The sequence below is a fragment of the Panthera leo genome, chromosome D4 (genome assembly GCF_018350215.1).
Source record: "Panthera leo isolate Ple1 chromosome D4, P.leo_Ple1_pat1.1, whole genome shotgun sequence".
NCBI lineage: Eukaryota > Metazoa > Chordata > Mammalia > Carnivora > Felidae > Panthera > Panthera leo.
In genome coordinates, this window is record NC_056691.1 from 66,181,537 (window position 1) to 66,200,397 (window position 18,861).

The 18,861-nt window shown below is 43.0% G+C and overlaps 1 protein-coding gene across 5 annotated transcripts in view; it reads right to left on the minus strand.

Annotated features, from left to right (window-relative positions):
* The window catches only part of ABCA1 (ATP binding cassette subfamily A member 1), a 132,374-nt gene that overhangs the window by 90,218 nt on the left and 23,295 nt on the right, over positions 1-18,861 (minus strand). For all 5 annotated transcript variants that reach the window (XR_006195657.1, XM_042911876.1, XM_042911878.1 and 2 more), the window contains exons 3-5: positions 10,859-10,952; positions 6,735-6,876; positions 5,323-5,441 (exon numbers count right to left, since the gene is read on the minus strand). Coding sequence is in view for 4 of the 5 variants with exons in the window: in XM_042911876.1 (XP_042767810.1) it covers positions 5,323-5,441; positions 6,735-6,876; positions 10,859-10,952 (355 nt within the window). In the remaining variant the exon portion in view is untranslated. The remainder of the gene's footprint in view (positions 1-5,322; positions 5,442-6,734; positions 6,877-10,858; positions 10,953-18,861) is intronic.

Consider the following 18,861-nt stretch of genomic DNA (forward strand, 5'->3'; position numbering starts at 1 on the left):
TGGCAGATTCACCAAAGAGGGGCAGGTGGACTGGAGTGGTGACAGAGCCTGAGGGCAGGCACCAAGGAGGAGGTTGAGGAAGGTGGCAGTTCTTCCTGCCCCCCCAGAGCCTCTGACAAGAGCAGATGCAGGTTTGTGAGGCCTGAAGCTGACACACTTTGGGGGGGACTCTCTTTATGAAAAATAATATTTTTTTAAAAATCCTACTTTGGACAATTTTTGATTGCTAAGACTCCTACCAAGTCCTTGACAGGGGGCTAGAAAGTGAAACTTCTTTAGCTTCTCAGTAAATCTACTTCCAGTCTCCCAGGTTCATGGGAGCACTTCCTGTAAAGTTCCGGAAGGTAAACCTTGTGGAAAAAAGAGACCCGAAACTGTCTTAAGAACTTCTGTCATTATTATTTACAGCCCAGTTGACTTGGGTTCACATAAGGGAATCAACTTGAAAATCACATGTGCTGGGATTTTACACTTTTCAAAGTACTCTCACTTGACCCTCAAAATACTCTGTGAAGGAGAAAAGGCAGGTATTTTCTCTCACTTTTATTCTCCAAAGGTCCACTGATGGCTTGCCATGTGTCTGCTACTGTGCTAATACGTGGGGGAGAGTCATGAACAAGGCCCAGTCCTGCCCTCAAGAACTACAGTCTAGGGAATAGTCCACATCACTGGGTACTCCCAGGTGATCCCCCTATCCAAGTACTGACCAAGTTTCTAAGATGAAACATTTTCAGGCTGTTTTGCCAAAGTCCCAATTTCAAGGCAAGGAAAGGTGAGGCCCAGAGAGGTCGAACAAATTGGTGAAGCCAAACAGTCAGCCAGGATCAGAAGGGGAAATGAACCAAATCAGATTTATTGTGTGTCAACTATGTGCTGTGCCTCCACCATTGACCATCCACAGATGTCATCTGATTTGATGCTCAATGACCCTTGGGGTAGCTAATCTCTATGTTCTAGGTAAACGGAGGGTCAGAGATAATCTAAATATGCCCAACATTCACAGATAACGAAGGGGAGAATCTGAATTTGTTCCCCAAACAAATCTTAATCCAAAGCCCCAAACTCTTTCTCTTACACCAGCATTTTCCAATTTTCCATCATTTACAAACTGCTCTCACAAGTTTTACCACATGCACATAAAACTGTGTATTCTTTAAATTAATTTTCTCTAGTTTACATCCTTCTATGCAATAATCCCCATGAAGTTGCAATTTGATATGGGTTAAAATTAAAAGTTGTCATCTGTCTGCCATTGAAATAATCTCAGATACTACACAAAAGTCATCGAGAGAAACACTAATCTTTGCCAGTCTGCATCTCACAGAGACAGAATATAAATCTGTCATTTCTTGTAGAGTTCCTGAGAATTTGTTCAATTTTTATATTTCCATTGGGTTGCAGTCATGATAGGGACTTAGGAAGGATGAATGTTCCTCATATGGACTCCCAAACATTAATTTAACCACTGCTTACCCTGTGTGGTTATAGGTTTAGGAAGAAAATAATAAAATGTCCAACAAGTTCCAGTGATGAGGAAACAGGGTGGGGACCCTCTGTAAGGCTTCCTACATGGGTTTCTCATTAGGATGGTTTCAAGAATAATTAGACTTGTCTATGATTTAATTCTGAAAATTAGAGGCCTTTTTAGTTGAAAGATTATGGGAACAGCACAAGAAAGAGAATTCTGTAGAAACAGAATTTCATGGAGCAGCACACATTTAGCTGTGTTCCATTCCTAGATTAACCTGGTGGCTATGCAAACTTGGAAAAGTTCCTCCCCCTTCTAAGTCAGATTATTTTCTGGAAGTTCCATATGAACAGAGGCCATATTTGTTTTGTACATCTCCGTGTCCCAGCACTTAGAACAGTGGTTGGTACATACTACGTTCAATAAATATTGGCTGAATGATTGAATCAGTCAACCCATTTATCTATAAATGAACTAAAAGACCTCTAAGGTCTAATCCAATAAGTAGAAGTGAAATCACACTCTCTAGCCCAGGAAACCATGGGAATAGGAGGTAGTATCTGAGTAGAGACCCCCATAAACACAAATTATCCGTGGATAGTTCAATGAATCTAGCAGATACAAGCTGAAGTAAATAACAAGTCCTTCAATTAGATCACAGGAGCAGGAGTCCAGCACAGACGACACCATAGGCTGGTGAATCCCTAAGAGCCTGAGCGATAGTGTCCAAAGGGGCTATTAGTCTCCAGTGGACTGATCCAAACCTCAAGCTTTGGTTTATAGTTATTAATGTCTTGGATGAGAACAAAGAGAGCTATTTATCAAATTCCTACATGACAGGCAACAGTAAGAAGCAGCAAATGTACACATGGCAAAATCAGAATCTAAAATGGTTTGGGTAGGACAAAATGACATAGGGAATTAAAAAATGTAAAATAAAAAAGAGATTATTTTCCCTCTCGGTTCAAAAGACCAACAGCATGATTAAGAAATGGAGAACAAGTAATTTGCAATACTGTGTATTTAAAAGACTGTAATTTTGGTTGATTGCACATGGAACAGAACTCAACAGTGTGACGCGGATGCCAAAAAGTCTAATGCAATCTCATATTGCATTAACAGAAATATAGCTGCTCAGAACAAGGGAGGCAAAAATCCCCTTCTACTCTGCGCTGGAATACTGCTGTGATTTCTGATAAACTTCAAGGAGGGCATACACACACTGACACACAACCAAAGGAGAGGCAGAAATAGGAGCAGAAAAAGCAATCCAGAAGAGGAATGAAGGACATTTAGCCTCGAAAAAAAATCAAAGACTTCAGGAAGAAACGGGGAAAAAAACCACAAGAGCTGTCTTTAAATATTTCAAGGGAAATGGAATTAGCCCCACTGTCTGGAAGGTATAGTGGGAGTAGTGAATATTTTCTGCTAATTAGAGCTATCAATACCCAAAGTGAGCTGCCATGTGAGAGGTAGGTCCCATTCAGGAAGTAGGTGTGGAGCAGAGAAGGTTGATGAGGGCAAGACTCCAGACCAAGGGTCTGTCCAATCCCGCCAATGGCAGGATAAGAGGGCTAACTAAGCCCATCATACTGTGAGTAGGGCTCTCATTGCAGATAAACACAGGGCTCTCAGTCAGGATGTACGTGGACATACCCCAGGCTCGGATTCTCTCTGAAATCTACAGTGCTATTCGAATTTGGCAAAAAGTTACTGATTTCGCCTAGGAAGAAACGCCATCCCTGTGCATTTCCCTCCATTCTGAGGCCCAGGTCAGGAATGCAAGCCAGGCAAAGAAAGGTGGAAACAATTTAAGTAGCTGCAGCACAGAAAAAGGAATGGACCAGTGAATGGAGAGATGGGTAATAAGCACTGGAATGATATAATCAAAATCACAGGAAACCCTCTCTCTTCAGAGCTTTGCACAGAACGTTTTTTGGACATAGGTTTGTCTTCTCTTCTCCACCCTAATTCATGTCTCCAGCTGCTCAAAAAGAAAAATGGTTCTGTATCTAACGAAGCTTCCACTAAGATCTGAAACTCTGCTTAACAACTCAGCCCCATCAGTAAGTCTGTTTCTCCAGCCATGAAGTTGAAAGGCAGAAGAGAGAGGCCAGGTGCTCAGAAATGCCTCACTGACACCTACGAGTAACACTGGCTCCCAGTTATTACACATCTACTACTGTGCCAGACACTGTGTTAGGTTTGACATTTTACGTTGCAAGCTACCCGTTATTTTATAGCTGGAGAAATCAAGGCTCAGAGGGGTTTTAAGTGGTTTGCCCAAGATGTCACCACTTCAAAATAATGCTAGCTCATATTCACAAAGTGTTTTCTATGTGCCAGGTGCTGTTTTCAAGCAATCACATGTTATTCCCCACAACAATCCTACGAGATAAGTTCTCCTATTGTCCCCATTTTACAGAGGAGGAGAGTGGCCTAAAAGGGCCTAAATGACTTATTTACAAAGTCACAAAGCTGCAAAATAATATATCCTACACGGTCTCTCTGTAGTAGGAGAAATAACCCTAGCTATCCTCCGGTCCACCAGACAGGGACCCTCCAGATCAGAAAGGACTGAGACTTTGGTGGCTGTGACTACGATTGGTGCTGGGACAGACACATGTGTGCAGGGTTAGGGGCCTACAGGGCAAGAGGATGGCCAGGCCACACAGCACGGAGTGGTCAGCCAGGAGCCCCTCGCAGCCGACCCAGGCGGCTCAGCACAGCCACGCCTCTCTTGAGGGGAAGCAACACCTGCTCCATGCCACCCACACACGACTCCGTGTGTCATCAGTTCCCACACTGCTCACTGCCTCTTCTCTTGCCCAGCGAAAGCATGGTTCTGTCTTCCCAAGAAAACGCTCCAAGGCTGGTTGAAATTCTAGCACTTTACACCATTTCTTCTTTTGCCAAGTGGGTCACAAACTGGGAGGCTTTTCAGCAGAAGCTGACCCTCCCCAGCCCTCCCAAAACACCAAACTCAGTACAAAGTACTGTCTCGGATGGAGCAGTGGCAACAAGTGGCCCATGATGGGGAGTAATAACGTATGACCAACATTGTTTAGAACCACAGGGTGATGATAGAAAGCAGACCGACTCTCGGTTGGCTTCATTATTGCTTTGCAACTGTCTACAGACTGTGTGCACTGGGACTGCCTGCACTCGGGAGACCGCTACCCCCGCACCCCCCCCCGCCCCCCCCCGCCCCTTGGCCGGCCACTGCCTGCCTGGAAGGCTGCTCCGTGACTCTGACTCGTGCAGCCGATCCCTGACGCAGCAAACCACCTGCTCCTCAGACACTTCCTCAGTGGCAGGCGAGAAACTACCCAGGCACTCACCAGATCACAGATAAAGACCACTCTTTAAAATTAGACTTCAAATGCCCATCAGACTAAACCGAATGACCAGGGGGAAGATGAGCTGCATTTCCCTTTTAGAAATAAAGGCTTAACTTTCACCTATCCATACCAAGCTGCAACTCTAACCGCTCTTATACGCATGTAATTATCCCCTGTCTATAAATGTGCCCATTTGCAGCAACCATACGCGCAACCCCAAAAAAATGAACTTGGCAGCAACCTGCACCCCCCAATTGTCCTAATGCTGGGCCTGTGCCATTCCTCTCTGGGGACTTTTCCTCCGTCCCCAGGAGGAGGCCAGCAAATTCACAGTCGGCCTCGTTTCTTCTCAAACACCTCCTGCAGAGAGGTCTTATGGCCCAGCCACTGAGGAAGAAAGCTCCCCAGGAAAGAGCTAAAAGGAACAAGTGCCAGGCCATCCGGGCTGCCATCTCACCCCCGTGCAGGTCAATTTCCAATTATGAACCAACACACAGAAGGCTTTGTGCTTACTTGAGTTGTAATTCTCAATCTGCTGTAATGTCCTTAGAACTTGGTGCATGTCCTTCATGCTGGTGTCTTTCTGACTGTATAAAAGAAGCCGCTGAGCATCTGAGAACAGGCGAGACACACTGTAGGAGGTGCAAGAAAAGAAGAAAAGCCCCAGTTAGACCAGCTGCCACTCTGGCTTGAGGAAAGTACCTGCCAGGAAAGCATGCCCCAGCCTGGCTGCCAGGTCTCCTGTGGGCCAGCTCCGGTCCCCTCCTACCACTTCCCACCCCAGCTCCATGAATACCCCGTGCTCCCGCCCACCTGGCACAATCCTTTGCCCTACACGCTCTTCCGTGTGTGCACACAACCAAATCTTATCACCCTGCAAGGCCCAGCCCATGTGCCTCCTCTCCAGGAAGCCCTCCCTTACACACACACACACACACACACACATCCAGGGCCAACTTATCCATGAGACACAGTAGACACAGTGCCTATGGCCCAGAATATTCTTAGGGGTCCACAAAATTCTTTCATTTCTTTTAAAATCAGAATAAAAAATGAAATTCAGAAATTCAAATGAATATATATGATGATGAATTCAACCTAGATTATATTCATTTTTTTTACCAACAGTTATAAAAGGGGGTCCATGAAAGCTACAAAGCCTGAGGTCCATGAACACTGTAATGTGGCCCTGCCTGCCCCAACTGCTGCTTCCTCAGAACTGTCCTAATACATCTCGTAGAGTCCTTTGTCTGCTCCAACTCATGCCACGGTTCTGTGCATTCCAAGAATCTTCAATCTTCAATCTTCCTCACTTCGCAAACACTTATCAAGTCCATACTATGTCCAATATTGAAGCCGGGAGCCAGGGATACAAGAGCAAAGGAAGCAACATCCTGGCTGTCAGAGAGCTCATACCCGGGGAAGAGAAAGACCTGCAGACATAGGGACACTGCAGTATGACAGGGCAGTGACAGAGTAAGAGCGGATCTGGAAGCAGAGGACCAAATTCTCTGATCCTTAGCCATGAGCTCCTTGAGGGCAGGCCCCCTCCCATGCTCACCTCTGCACCACCTCCCCCAGCTCCGAGAGCAGCCATTTCAGATGCACAAGAAGTTTTGCTAAATGAGTAGGATAATTAATGGACAGAACTCTGCTATGTCTCCCCTTCCCTACTTATTGACCAGTTTCTAGAAATATGCCCCCAACCACATGACTCTTAGCTACATACTGTTACTCCTAAAATGCACCAAAGTAAGGTCCCCATAGTCTTAAATCCTGGTGGCAATCCTCCCAGCCCTCATTCTTCAAACCTTTACAAAAGCAACTTCACTCAAATTCAACCATTCAAAATTCTCTGGAGGTTGAGAAAGGAAGAAAAAGTATTAACTGACAAGTTTGGAAAGAAAACCTGATATAGTACTTACATGGATTTGTTAAAGTTTCCAACAACTCCAGGGGCCTCACCAGGAGTCGGATAACGGAAACAAGGGTTATTGGCATTACAGATAATCCCCTGAACCCAAGGAAGCGTTCCTGCAGAGGGCATGGCTTTGTTTGGAAAGTGGCCTATGAAATCAAGAAGAAAAACACAAAGAGAAACATTAATTCTTGAAGTGATTCCGGGACTTGATAGGAACCTTTATCTCTTTTGGTTCCACCCATATATTGCTTCATCCCAATTCTGTCTGTCCCATTACCCACATCACAGAGACCAGCCACCTCTGGACACATCCTACCCTGAGTCAGAAACTTGGCATCAGATAGTAGTTCTTAATCTACTTGACATCACCTGGGGAATGGGATTCAAGGCCCCAGTCCTGGGGAAGTGACGACAGTAGTAGAGGAAGACCATATACAAAAAGTGCCTGATGTGTAGCAAGCACTTGACCATCATTATTCGACCTTCCACCTCCTGCCTTACCTTTCAGAGATGTGGAGGGGCCCTGGGAATGACCTTATTAGCCAGTTCCTTCATGCTCTAAGGAAACCACAGCCAGATGAAGTGTCAGGTGAAGAATGCTCAAGGAGACAGTGGGCAGGACTAGGAGTGGAACCCACATGTCCGTGATCCTGATCCATGTTCCTTCCCTTATTCCTGAGGTACTGTCCTCTGCTGGCCAAACACCTCAGTTTCTCCTCCTCTGCCAGCTCACAAGCTCCTCAAAGGCACCTAATAACCATGCTGACTTGGGATCAGATATCATCTGTGAAGCTATATTTGTTGTCATTGCTGTTCTGTCGCTTATCAAAACACTGAGCCCCATCCCATAGGTCACCCCTTCACTCTTCTTTCCCTTCATTATGGAGGCACTTCTTACAAACAGCATGACTGGGGAGTCTGGGACTGGTCCCATGTGTCAAAGGCACAGATCGTGTGAGGTTGTCAGCTACAGGTGCCCCTTACGAGGATCAAGATAAATGAATCCTGGAACCAGGAGCTTTTAACGTGAGAACCAAGCATGTGTGGTTTGGACAGAAAGGCCATGGCTCCAGCTTTCATCATATTCTCTGGATTATCTGTGATCCTAAAAGAGTTAATGGCCATTAAAAACAATGGCTCAAAGCACCTGAGTAGCTCAGTCAGCTAAGTGTCCAACTCTTGATTTTGGCTCAGGTTATGATTTCAGGGTCGTGGGATCAAGCCCTACATCAGGCTCTGCACAGACAGGTCGGATTGTGCTTGAGATTTTCTCTCCCCCTCTATGTCCCTGCCCTGAATGCACACACATCTCTCTCTCTCCAAAAATAAATAAATAAACATAAAAAAAAAAAACAAAACAGTGGCTCTAGGTGATGAAGAACTATGTAGCTTTACAGATTTTGAGGTTAGACTAACTGGGTTTCACATCTAGTCCCCAAAACTTGCTAAGTAGCAACTTCAGCCAAGTCACCGAACTCCTGCCTCGGTTTCCTGATCTGTAAAATGGTGATAAAAATACAATCTACTTCACAGAGCTGTGGTGAGTATTGCATGCATTCTTACAGGCAAAGCATGTATCAGAGTGCCTGGCACAGGGTAAAGGCTCAATGAGTGAGCCTGTCAGGATTACTGAGGCACTGTGGTTGTGCGCCTACAATAGTACTCACTCTGCTACTGTCCAGCCAGGAACAGCCTCTCCACCTCACAGCTACCACCATCCTCCAAAGCAGGAATCCTGTTTTACTCATCTTACTCTTTTCATACAAATGTGCTAACAAAGTCTACCCAGAAGGTAAACTATAACCAGGAGTTTGCTACCCTTTGCAATTTCAATATTGGGGTCCTTCTTCCTTTTTCTTCCATCCATAGTCCAACCAGAGAGGCAACATCCAAAGCAAGGATGTGACAAGATCTGATCACTGTGGCCAACCTCTACAGGGACTCTGGCCTGTTGAACATTTACTCAGTTAACCTCCTTATCTCCCTGTTAATAGTTCAAGGAAAACCAAACAAGGTCCCTTGCCTAAGTCAGCTGCTCTTCATGCAGATGAAATTTATGTAACCCAACCAAATGCTCGAAGAATCAAGGGATTCTCCTCTTTAACCTCCTGGAGATACTTGGCACCAAAGACAGGGTAATGTTGGTCCATGCAACACAGGGCAATGGAAGGCGAAGTTATTTTAGACTGATCCTTGTGGAGTAAAGCAAAGACCCTTTCCTATAGGTTGTATCCCCCAATGTGGGGGGGAGGGGGGGGTGGGGGAACAGGATGGGGACTTGGCACTGGGTATACAGGAGGACAATCAAATAGCATAATGGACTCCCAGGGCCCACAGAAGTGATTACGACCTTAATGGCTCTTGACCAAATCGGGGAAGATTTATGGGGAACAGTTATACACCAATCCTTTATTCCCAGAGAAAGACACTTCTGCAAGCTTTATCTGAGCTCTCTGTTCTTCTGGCTATGTCCCTAGAAGGTGGTGAGAGCAGGAGGTAAGGTTGCAAGAAGTACACAAAGGGGGATTAAAGTCTCACCTGCCTTCTGTAAGAATAGGAACTTCACATTTCTGAGAATCTATAGTCTACATCCAGAGGGCTCTGGGTTAAGATTTCACAACTTGTCCAAGAGCACAATCTCAGCAAGTAGTGTAGCAAGGATCCAAACAAACCCCAATTTGTCTGATGCCAAGGTCTGCGTGATTTCTACTACACCATCTTGCCTGTTTGTGATCATTCCTGAGAGATTATAGCCTAGCAGATGAAAAAGCGGAGTTTTCCCTAAAATGTGTACTTCAGTGAAGCTTAGGGTAATGATTCAATAAAATCAAACATGCATTCATTCACTAAACTTCAGGGCACCAAAAGAAAAAGCAGAATTACCTCCCTGGCCCACAAATTGAGTGTAGATTTCATTTTATGCTCTTTTCTTTTTTGGTGAGATCAGAAAAATGACATTTGGTAGAATGTTCTTGAGGTTTTGTGGGTTTCATGTTTTTGTTTTTTTAACTTCAATAGGTATAATATGCGCTAGCAAATTAGCAGGTAAATAACTGTCATTATGTGCTGTGAGACGGATGGGACCAGACCAAGAACACAATTAAAAGGTGACCCTAACCCCATCTCTTCCCAGAGGAACAGTATCCTGCAAGCCTGTAGAGCTGACAGGATGTGAGTGGAGCTGGTTAATGGTAGGAAAAGTCATGGAAGCAATGGAACAAAGATCCCAGTTAAACCTCCCACATAAATATTGACCCTTTAGACGGGGGCATTTCTGCAGTCAGTCCATCCAGCACGCCTAGCCAGGAGACAAAGATGGTGATTGCAGAACAACACAACAACCACAAGGGGTAGGTGCTGTCATTCTCTTAGGTACAGAGAGGCTAAGTCACTTGCCCCAGGTGATATGCCTAGTATTGAAACCAGGATTCAAACCCAAGTAACTTGACATCTAGAGCTTGTGTTCTTAGCCATTACTATATTTTCTACGCTGTTTTAAAGGCCACCATCCAAACACATGATTGGGAGTCTGATGATCTGATCTTAATTTCACCTGTTACTTATGGGATATGTGACCTTGGGCAAGTCCCTGCACTTCTTGGAGCCTCAATTTACTTACCAAGAAATGAAAGCAATAGATAAAAATGAGGAGTCTATCATACAAGGTTGTTATGACAATCACACAAAAGAATATTAGTCAATCTGAGCAGTTCTATATAAATGCTGCTTAAAATTATATGTTTCCATGATTTGCAAATTGTGCAGTAAAGACGTAATGCATATGAAAAAAACTGGCAGGGTCCAGATGACAGTTGAGTTAAGGCACTGCCCCAGGAGGCTTTTTTAATCACCACTTTCTGACTTATGGGTAAGGTTATTTTACTTTCATGATCTAAAATGGATGAAACAGATGTTGGCTATTATTATAATTACTGTTATCACCATTCGCTAAGACTGAAAATGGTTTCCTGAGTTCACGCCTTATCAAAAAATTAGAAGCTTTTCTGTTCCAAATCATGTGTGGTATTTCCTAAAGATAGCATCTTGGGACAGGTCAAATGTAGCCTGTGTCCACTACCTGGATTTCGCTTGCCAGGGGAGTCTCAGGCAGGATGCTCAGATACTTACATTCATGTTGTTCATAGGGTGGGTAGCTCAGCCGAACAGAGATCAGGATCAGGAAGATAAATAGGGGCCAGGCCACTTCCAGCAACAGCTGACACTGAGGGGGGAAACAAGACAGAGTGCTGTGAATTTAAAAAATAACATGGATGCCTAATGCTCTTTGGCTTTGGGAAATCCACAGCAAAGTTAATTAAACAACTGATCAAATCTCCAGCCTCTCCTACCACTCTCCAGGCTTTAACAACACTGAATTGTCTACAGTTCTCATGTTGTAACCTATTACTCCATACCTCTGTGTTCTCCTCAAGAAAGGAAAATGCTTCCTATCCTGCTTCATCTGGTTCACTACTTACTATTCGTTCTTCAAGACAGACTTACTCAGGCATCATTTCCTTTACTAAAATCTCAGACTGAGCTTAGAAGCCCTTCTCCTATAATAGTAACTGGTGCATATTCCTCCCAGAGCCTTTTCCTCCAGCCCCTGAAATCATCTATCACTGGCCTCCTCACCACAATATGAGCACCCCCTGAAGGCAAACACTCCCGTCAGCTTTGCATTCCCAGCCCTGGGACAGTGTCAGGTAGGTAAGGACCATTTGTTGAAAGGAGAAAGCCAGGCAGCCTGCTGTGCTAAACACACCATCTCTGCTCCTTTGTATGCACACAAAGTTGTCCCCCATTGGGCTGAGAAAGGTCTCCAAAGCACAATGGAAAATCACACAGAGTTCCATATTGAACTGTGTGCCTCCAGGACTGGAAAGCTGGGAAAAGTGCAAAGTTCTTCTTCCCCATCCATCAAGGTCTGGGTACCATCTTCTCCAGTGGGTTAGATCAGTAAACTTACAAGTAAGCATGATCCACTGGTGAAAACAATATGGTGTCTCTAAAGGAAAACCCTGCCTCAGTGAGTTACCAGGGGATAAATAAGTCTAGGGACAGTATGGAAATCATTAGACATGATTCAACTGAACTGGGGGTGCTCACGCAAAGACTCTCACCTCTTTTATTCCCTTCATTTCTAGACTCTAACGTTCTAATTAGGATGAACACCAAAGAGCCCAGAAGAGTCACAGGGCCTTGTGGTTAAGAGTAATTACAACTGTGGCTGCAGAGCCATAAAGCCAAGAGAACACTGACCTAAAATCCTCCCTTCTTTTTTTAAACAGATTTTTTTTTCTTGATCTTTAAGTACATATATTTTCATTGTGAAAAATTTGAAATTAAAAAAATCAAGGGGGTGCCTGGCTGGCTCAGTCAGTTGAGCATCTGACTCATGATTCTGGCTCAGGTCATGATCCCAGAGTCATAAGATGAAGCCTAGCACAGGGCTCCACGCTGGGCATGGAACCTGCTTGGGATGCTTTCTCTCTTCCTCACCCTTCACCCCTACTCCATTCATACTCGCTCTCTCTCTCTCTCTCAAAAAAAAAATCCAGAAAAGTAGAAAAAAGTAAACACAAATCACCCTTAATCCTACTTCCTAAAGATAATCCCTAGTAAACTGAGCTAACAAAGGCTTTCTGTTAATATTTTTTGCCATTTCTATGTATACATGAATATTTTTCTCTACAAAACTGACATTATACAGCATATTTTATATTTATAAAGCAATTTTATATTTTGCTTTTTTATTTAACATCATAATGGAAGTCTTCTATGACATAAAATATTCTCTTAAAATATGGATCTTAATGGCCACTTTGATATTCCATACTGTGAACACATCATAATTAATAAAACCTCTCTGTTCCTGCTGTCATTTGTTGTTGGATTTTGATATTTTAAATAACACATTTTTAATTTCCAGAGACCTTTGTTATGGTTACCTACTAAACTCTTTTTAAATCTTTTTGGAAGGAAATACAAAGATGATAACAGTGGCTATCTTGGGGTGATAAGAACATGGGTGACTTTTCAAAATACTTTTCAGTGCTGGGGCTGGGGCTCAGTTGGTTGAATGTCCGACTCTTGATGTCAGCTGGGGTCATGATCTCATGGTTCGGGGTCATGATCTCAAGGTTTGTGGGGTCAAGCCCTACATCAGGCTGTGCCCTGACAGCATGGAGCCTGCTTGGGATTCTTTCTCTCCCTCTCTCTCTGCCCCTCCCCTGCACGTGCACACTAGCATACCATCTCTTTCTCTCTCCAAATAAAGTTTAAAAACATAAAATTTTTTTCCATTTTAAAAATAAAAAACTATCCTGTGTTTCCTAAATTTTCCATAATGTATATGTATTACTTCTCAAATGGAACAAAAATCCACTGTTACCATATATCCATAAAGAATAGTTTACACTATTTGACAGCACACTAAGGGGGAAAGAAAAGACAAATGAGTCTTTTGGAAGAAAGCACATGTCAGTGTGGGGTCTCCAAGACCGAAGATGTGGCTAATCTTCCTAGTATTTCTCTAAATAATCCCAAAGAAGCAACACACATTGAAATCTCCAAGATTTCAAATGACATTCACTCTCTTCTACCATCAAAGTTGAAAGCCCCTCCTTGGAGTTCCCCAGGTACTCAGTGCCTTCATCAGAACATGGCACAGGAGGGACCCTATTTAAAAAAGAGTTTCTCCCCCACTATCACTTTCTTCTCACTAAGCCTGCCACCAAGAAAGACCTAAAAAATGTTCATTGAGTAAGAGAATGAACTGATGTTTATAAAATAATACAGATGAAAATACAAATCAGTTTGAGCCCTCTGGAAAAGCAATATGAGTATCCCCTTTCACCAAGTAATATTCCTACAAATTCACCCTACAGAACTAAATTTAAAATATCAAAAAGCTGTACACATGAAGTTATTCAGCCACTGAAGCATTGCAATTACAAAATACTGGAAACAACTTAGCTGCACAGCAATGGGAAATGATTAAATTATGGTACATCTACTGGACAATATATTGTGCAGTCACCACATCTATGAAACACAGACACTATTAAACATACAATAGTAAGTGGAAAAAAAGCAGAGCACAAAATTGTATGTTTTACAAGCTTATAGCTAAATAAAATCATTCACAAATATCAACAGGAATAAAACTTTTTAAAAATGGCATAACTGTGGGGGTGCCTGGGTGGCTCAGTCGGTTAAGCGTCCGACTTCAGCTCAGGTCACGATCTCGCGGTCCGTGAGTTCGAGCCCCGCGTCGGGCTCTGGGCTGATGGCTCAGAGCCTGGAGCCTGCTTCCGATTCTGTGTCTCCCTCTCTCTCTGCCCCTCCCCCATTCATGCTCTGTCTCTCTCTGTCCCAAAAATAAATAAACGTTAAAAAAAAAAAATTTAAAAAAAAATGGCATAACTGTGAATGAACTCAAAAAATAATGAACTCAGAAAAAAACAAGAACAAAAATAAGTGAAGAGTATGAGTAAGATAAACGGTGGTCATCACCCTTGGTGCTCTGAAGCTACCACCTGTATATTTAGGATAAACAGTAGCTACCATTTATTTATTTAGAGTCCAGTACATAGTAAGCACATTACATATGGATGATCTCATTTCTTTCTCCAAACAACCTTGTGATGTAGGAACCATTAATGTCCCCATTTTATATGTGGCAAAAATATATATAAGTAGGGGAAAAGGAAGAGTAAGTCATAGAGACAAAGGCAGAATTGAGATTAACTGCTAGTTCTGCCCAACTATAGAGGCCAAATGACATTGACACAGCAGTGGCCCAGGTGGGAAGTGACCCCATTCAGTGGCATGGTCACAAAACATCAACTAGTTCCACGGAGGTATAATGAACTCATGGTCTATAGATTTTTAACAGTTACAGCCAATGGTGAGCACCTACTATATACCAGGGATTTTTATACATCTCATCTCTAATATTTAATTCTCATAATGACTCTGTGAGACAGGTTGAATCATTACCATGAAACTAAGGTTTGAAGAAGTTATCACCTGTAGCCTGGTAAGAGAGTGCACCAGCACTTGAACCCAGTTCTACTGATCCCCATTTGCTATTGTCCCCACTTTACAGTTGAGGACATGGAGGCTTATAGTTAATAAATAAACATCCAAATGTTGGCAATAGGATATGAACTTATCAAATAAAAGCTGTATTGATGAATTACCTTAAAATTAACAGCAATCTGCCATGGTAGATTGGGGCCAAAAGATCCCCCTCTTACTAACTTGCTAATTTATAATATTTCTTTACCTATGAGACACATATTTCAAAGCATTCCTCTCAGAATTGCTTCGAAATTTAAGAAGATAATGGATATAAAAGTATTTCAAAACTAGAAAATGCAGGCTACATATCGAGAATCATTATTACAAATATGAAGATTATTTGGAAATAAGAGAAGATATACACAAAATTACATCAAATGAAAGAAGAAAACAGAACATAAAATGGTACATACACATGTAATGATTACAATGGTCTCCTTGGGCTACGGTCACTCAAGTCCCTTCAGGGCCAAGGACTACACGATCTGATTCCCATCATCATGACCCATCCACTTCAGGGACTTCTTCTGGACATAAAATAAAATTCAACTGCCCTTCCCCAACTCCAAGGCCAGGCATGATCTGGCCCTGCCAATCCCCAACTCATCCCCCTAGCCGGTCTTCATTCACTCCACCAGTGCCACTGGCTTTTCTGTTCCTTGACTTGGGAACATGCGTTAGGCCCATAGCCTTCACACCACATGTCTCTCTACCTAGAATATGATGTTGCCCCTAATCTCTGAGCTCCTGATCTTCTCCAACTTGAACTTCAGGGCTCTCAGCTTAAATGTCATAACTTTCCATTCTACATTAAGTCCCTTTCCAAGGCCTGGTAGAATCTAACATAGTGCCAAAGTCTGTCTGATTTATTTTCTTCCTAACACCTATCACAGTTTGTTATTATATTTTTACTTCTGTGATGTGTTTTGTACCTGCTTCGCTCGCTGAACTGTCAGCTCCACGAGGGCCAGGATCACATCTGTCTGCTCCACCACTACAACTGGTCCACTGTCCCATATGTAGTGGATGTTCAGTCAATATTTATCCCAATGAAACAATAAATGGCTACGTGTTCTAACTTTCTTCATCCCATACAAGATGAAACTAAAACTCAAGAGAAACGACTTTCCCTTAGCCATTGAGGCATATGGTGGCCAAGCTGGAATTAGAACAGAATGAGAATTAAATAAAAATTAGAATTATTATCCGGATTTGAACCGTCACTGCCAGGCCAGGAACAAGGATGAGGAAGAAATGTATCAGCTGAAACTGGAAGTGGAGAGGGAATGTGGAAAGTTTTCATCTACCCTGGAAAATTCTCTAATGGCTCTTAAATGAGGAGTTTTAATTTCTATTTATTTGATAGTTTATTCCTTATCGTTAACCAAAGTCCAAATACCTATACTCTCTGAGACAATTAGAATTACCTATCTTCCCAGGCACATGACTAATCAGATCTAATAGAGAAAATTAATAGCAAAAGCAAAAAAGAAAGGCCAGATGGCCACAGTGTCCCATCTGTTCCATGGGACCTTGGCCTCTGGCTCAGCCTAAAACCAGATGAGGATCCTGAGAGCCCTGAAGCCCCTCGCCCTTCCGGTCCCAAGCCCTGTTTGTACTGAATGACTGCCACCCACACAAGTTAACCGTTACTTTGGACCCAAACTGAGCTTTGCACTCGACTTTCGCAACTCTCGGTGTATTCTTTGCCCAACAGAAACAACGGAAAGCTAACCCTGGTTGATGGCTGTTGTGAGGGGACAATGGGGGCACAAAGAGGTCCCCAGGATTCATTAGCAAACAAGGACAGAGAGGGAAAGGGCAAATGTTGCCTTTCCACAGGGCTATTCTGGGGTGTACTGTTCAGCCCCCAGTTTTTACATATTCTTCCCAGCAGCAGAACACAAGGCCCCTATAGCAGGGGAGCCTCCTAGAGACCTGCAAACTAATGGCCCATTTAATACATTTACTACTCCTTCAGTAACCACTTATTAAGCATATCTCAGGTACCAGGCTCTGAAGCTAAGTGTGTATTTCTAGAATCTGAGAAAATGGGAAACAAGCAATGATATCCCACACATTGTGGGCAAGAACAATCATGGAGCTTCTTTCCCTGCCCAGTAGGCAGTGGGTTCTGACTATGTGAGCTAACGAAGAGAAACCAAAACCCTGGACAGGTCCCCATGTCTCAACAATATCATCCAGAAATCCAAGCCAGGTGGATTGGGAAGTAGCTACCAGTCAGCACTTAAGATCCATGGGCATTAAACCCTTAGTGCAGATAAAGCAAAACCAGCCGGGGGAAGAAAAAAAAAAAAAAAAAAAGCCTGTAGGGACACCTGGAAACTGGTTCCGGAGCTACTTCCGTGACTGATCCACTCTGGACCCCTGCCCCCCAGCCTGGAATCCCAGATCCATCAACTGTAACTAGGGGCAGCCCAGATCTCTCCAGCTCTGACAACCTAAGCATCTATAGCCTGGAATAAACTGCCTTTTTTTTTTTTTCAGCTTCAGAAAAATATATTTCCTTGAGCTCTCAGGAAGGGAAGTAAGGACAAGCTAGCAGGCTTGTGGTGTACCATCCAGAAAAGCCCTTTTGTGTCAGATGCTGTATCTTTACTTCCGCCAGCAAAAACTCTGCCAGAAGGCTACAAATTGCCTTTGACTAAGCCTGCCTATCTCCCTAATCTTAACTCTTTTTAAATCCACAAGCAGTACTAAACCAGAAGTGACAAGCTCAAGACCAGAAGAGGCTGGCCCAGTCTGAATGGCCCAATCCCATGTCTTGTTCCAAGACCCCAAGCTCCTGATTCCTTGGTTGAGCTTGGGGAAATCCCTCCTCTGCTTTGCGTCTCAGTGTTCTCATCTGTGAAATGAGAGGTCTGGACTGGACTACCTTGAGCCCTGCTCTCATTGCTAAGATGATACAATTCTTTCCACCACTCAGTGGTTAATGGATATGCTATGGCAAAGACAGTTTCCCATCATGTGCGCTGCTGCCATCAGGATGAGAAGAGGAGGGGACCTGGAGCACACAATGGTTAAGAAGTGAGGATAAGTGATGAACAGATAGGACTTGGAAATACCAGGACTTGAAATTTCCCAGGAAATACCTAGGAAAAGCCATGAGAAACAGAAGCAAAGGTGAGGAAAAGGTCAGAAACTTCAAGTTTTTGAGACTGAAAACAAAAAAATAATGATGCTGCTGAGAAGCAATCTGACAGTGATTTAGAGTACCAGCTCTGGAGTCAGATTATCTAGACTCGAAACCTACATGCACTCCTGAGTAGCAGCGTGGATGGACTTCAGACAGATTACTTAGACTCTCTCTGAACTTCAAGTACCCCAGCTACGACACAAGGAGATAACAGTACTTCATGGGGTCCTAAAGAATTAATCTAATTAATAATGGAAGCTCATCCTAGGCATTTGCTTTTATTATATTATATAATAACACATTATATTTTACTATTACTATTATCATCAATCAAGACAGACAGGATACATAGATTCTAGTTTCTACTCTCTGACTAGTGACCTTAGGATTTAGGTCCCCACTTGTAACATGAGGGGGAAAAAAGAATAATAAAATATAACATAACATAACATAACATAACATAACATAAAATAAAATAAAATAAAATAAAATAAAATAAAATAAAATAAAATAAAAATAAATCAGTGATTCTCAGACTAGTACATATATTCATGAGGGATTAAATAGGAGTTCTCTGTGAGGATTTTAAACATGTTGTGTTTTCATTTCAATGGTCATCTAAACAAATTCAAATAAACATATCTGAACCTGGGGCATCTGGGTGGCTCAGTCGGTTAAGCGTCCAACTTTGGCTCAAGTCATGATCTCACGGTTCGTGAGTTTGAGCCCCGCGTCCAGCTCTGTGCTGACAGCTCGGGACCTGGAGTCTGCTTCAGATTCTGTGTCTCCCTCTCTCTCTGCCTCTCCCCTGCTCATGTTCCGTCTCTCTCTCTCTCAAAAATAAAATAAACATTGAAAAAAATTTAAAAAAAAAATCTGAATCTTC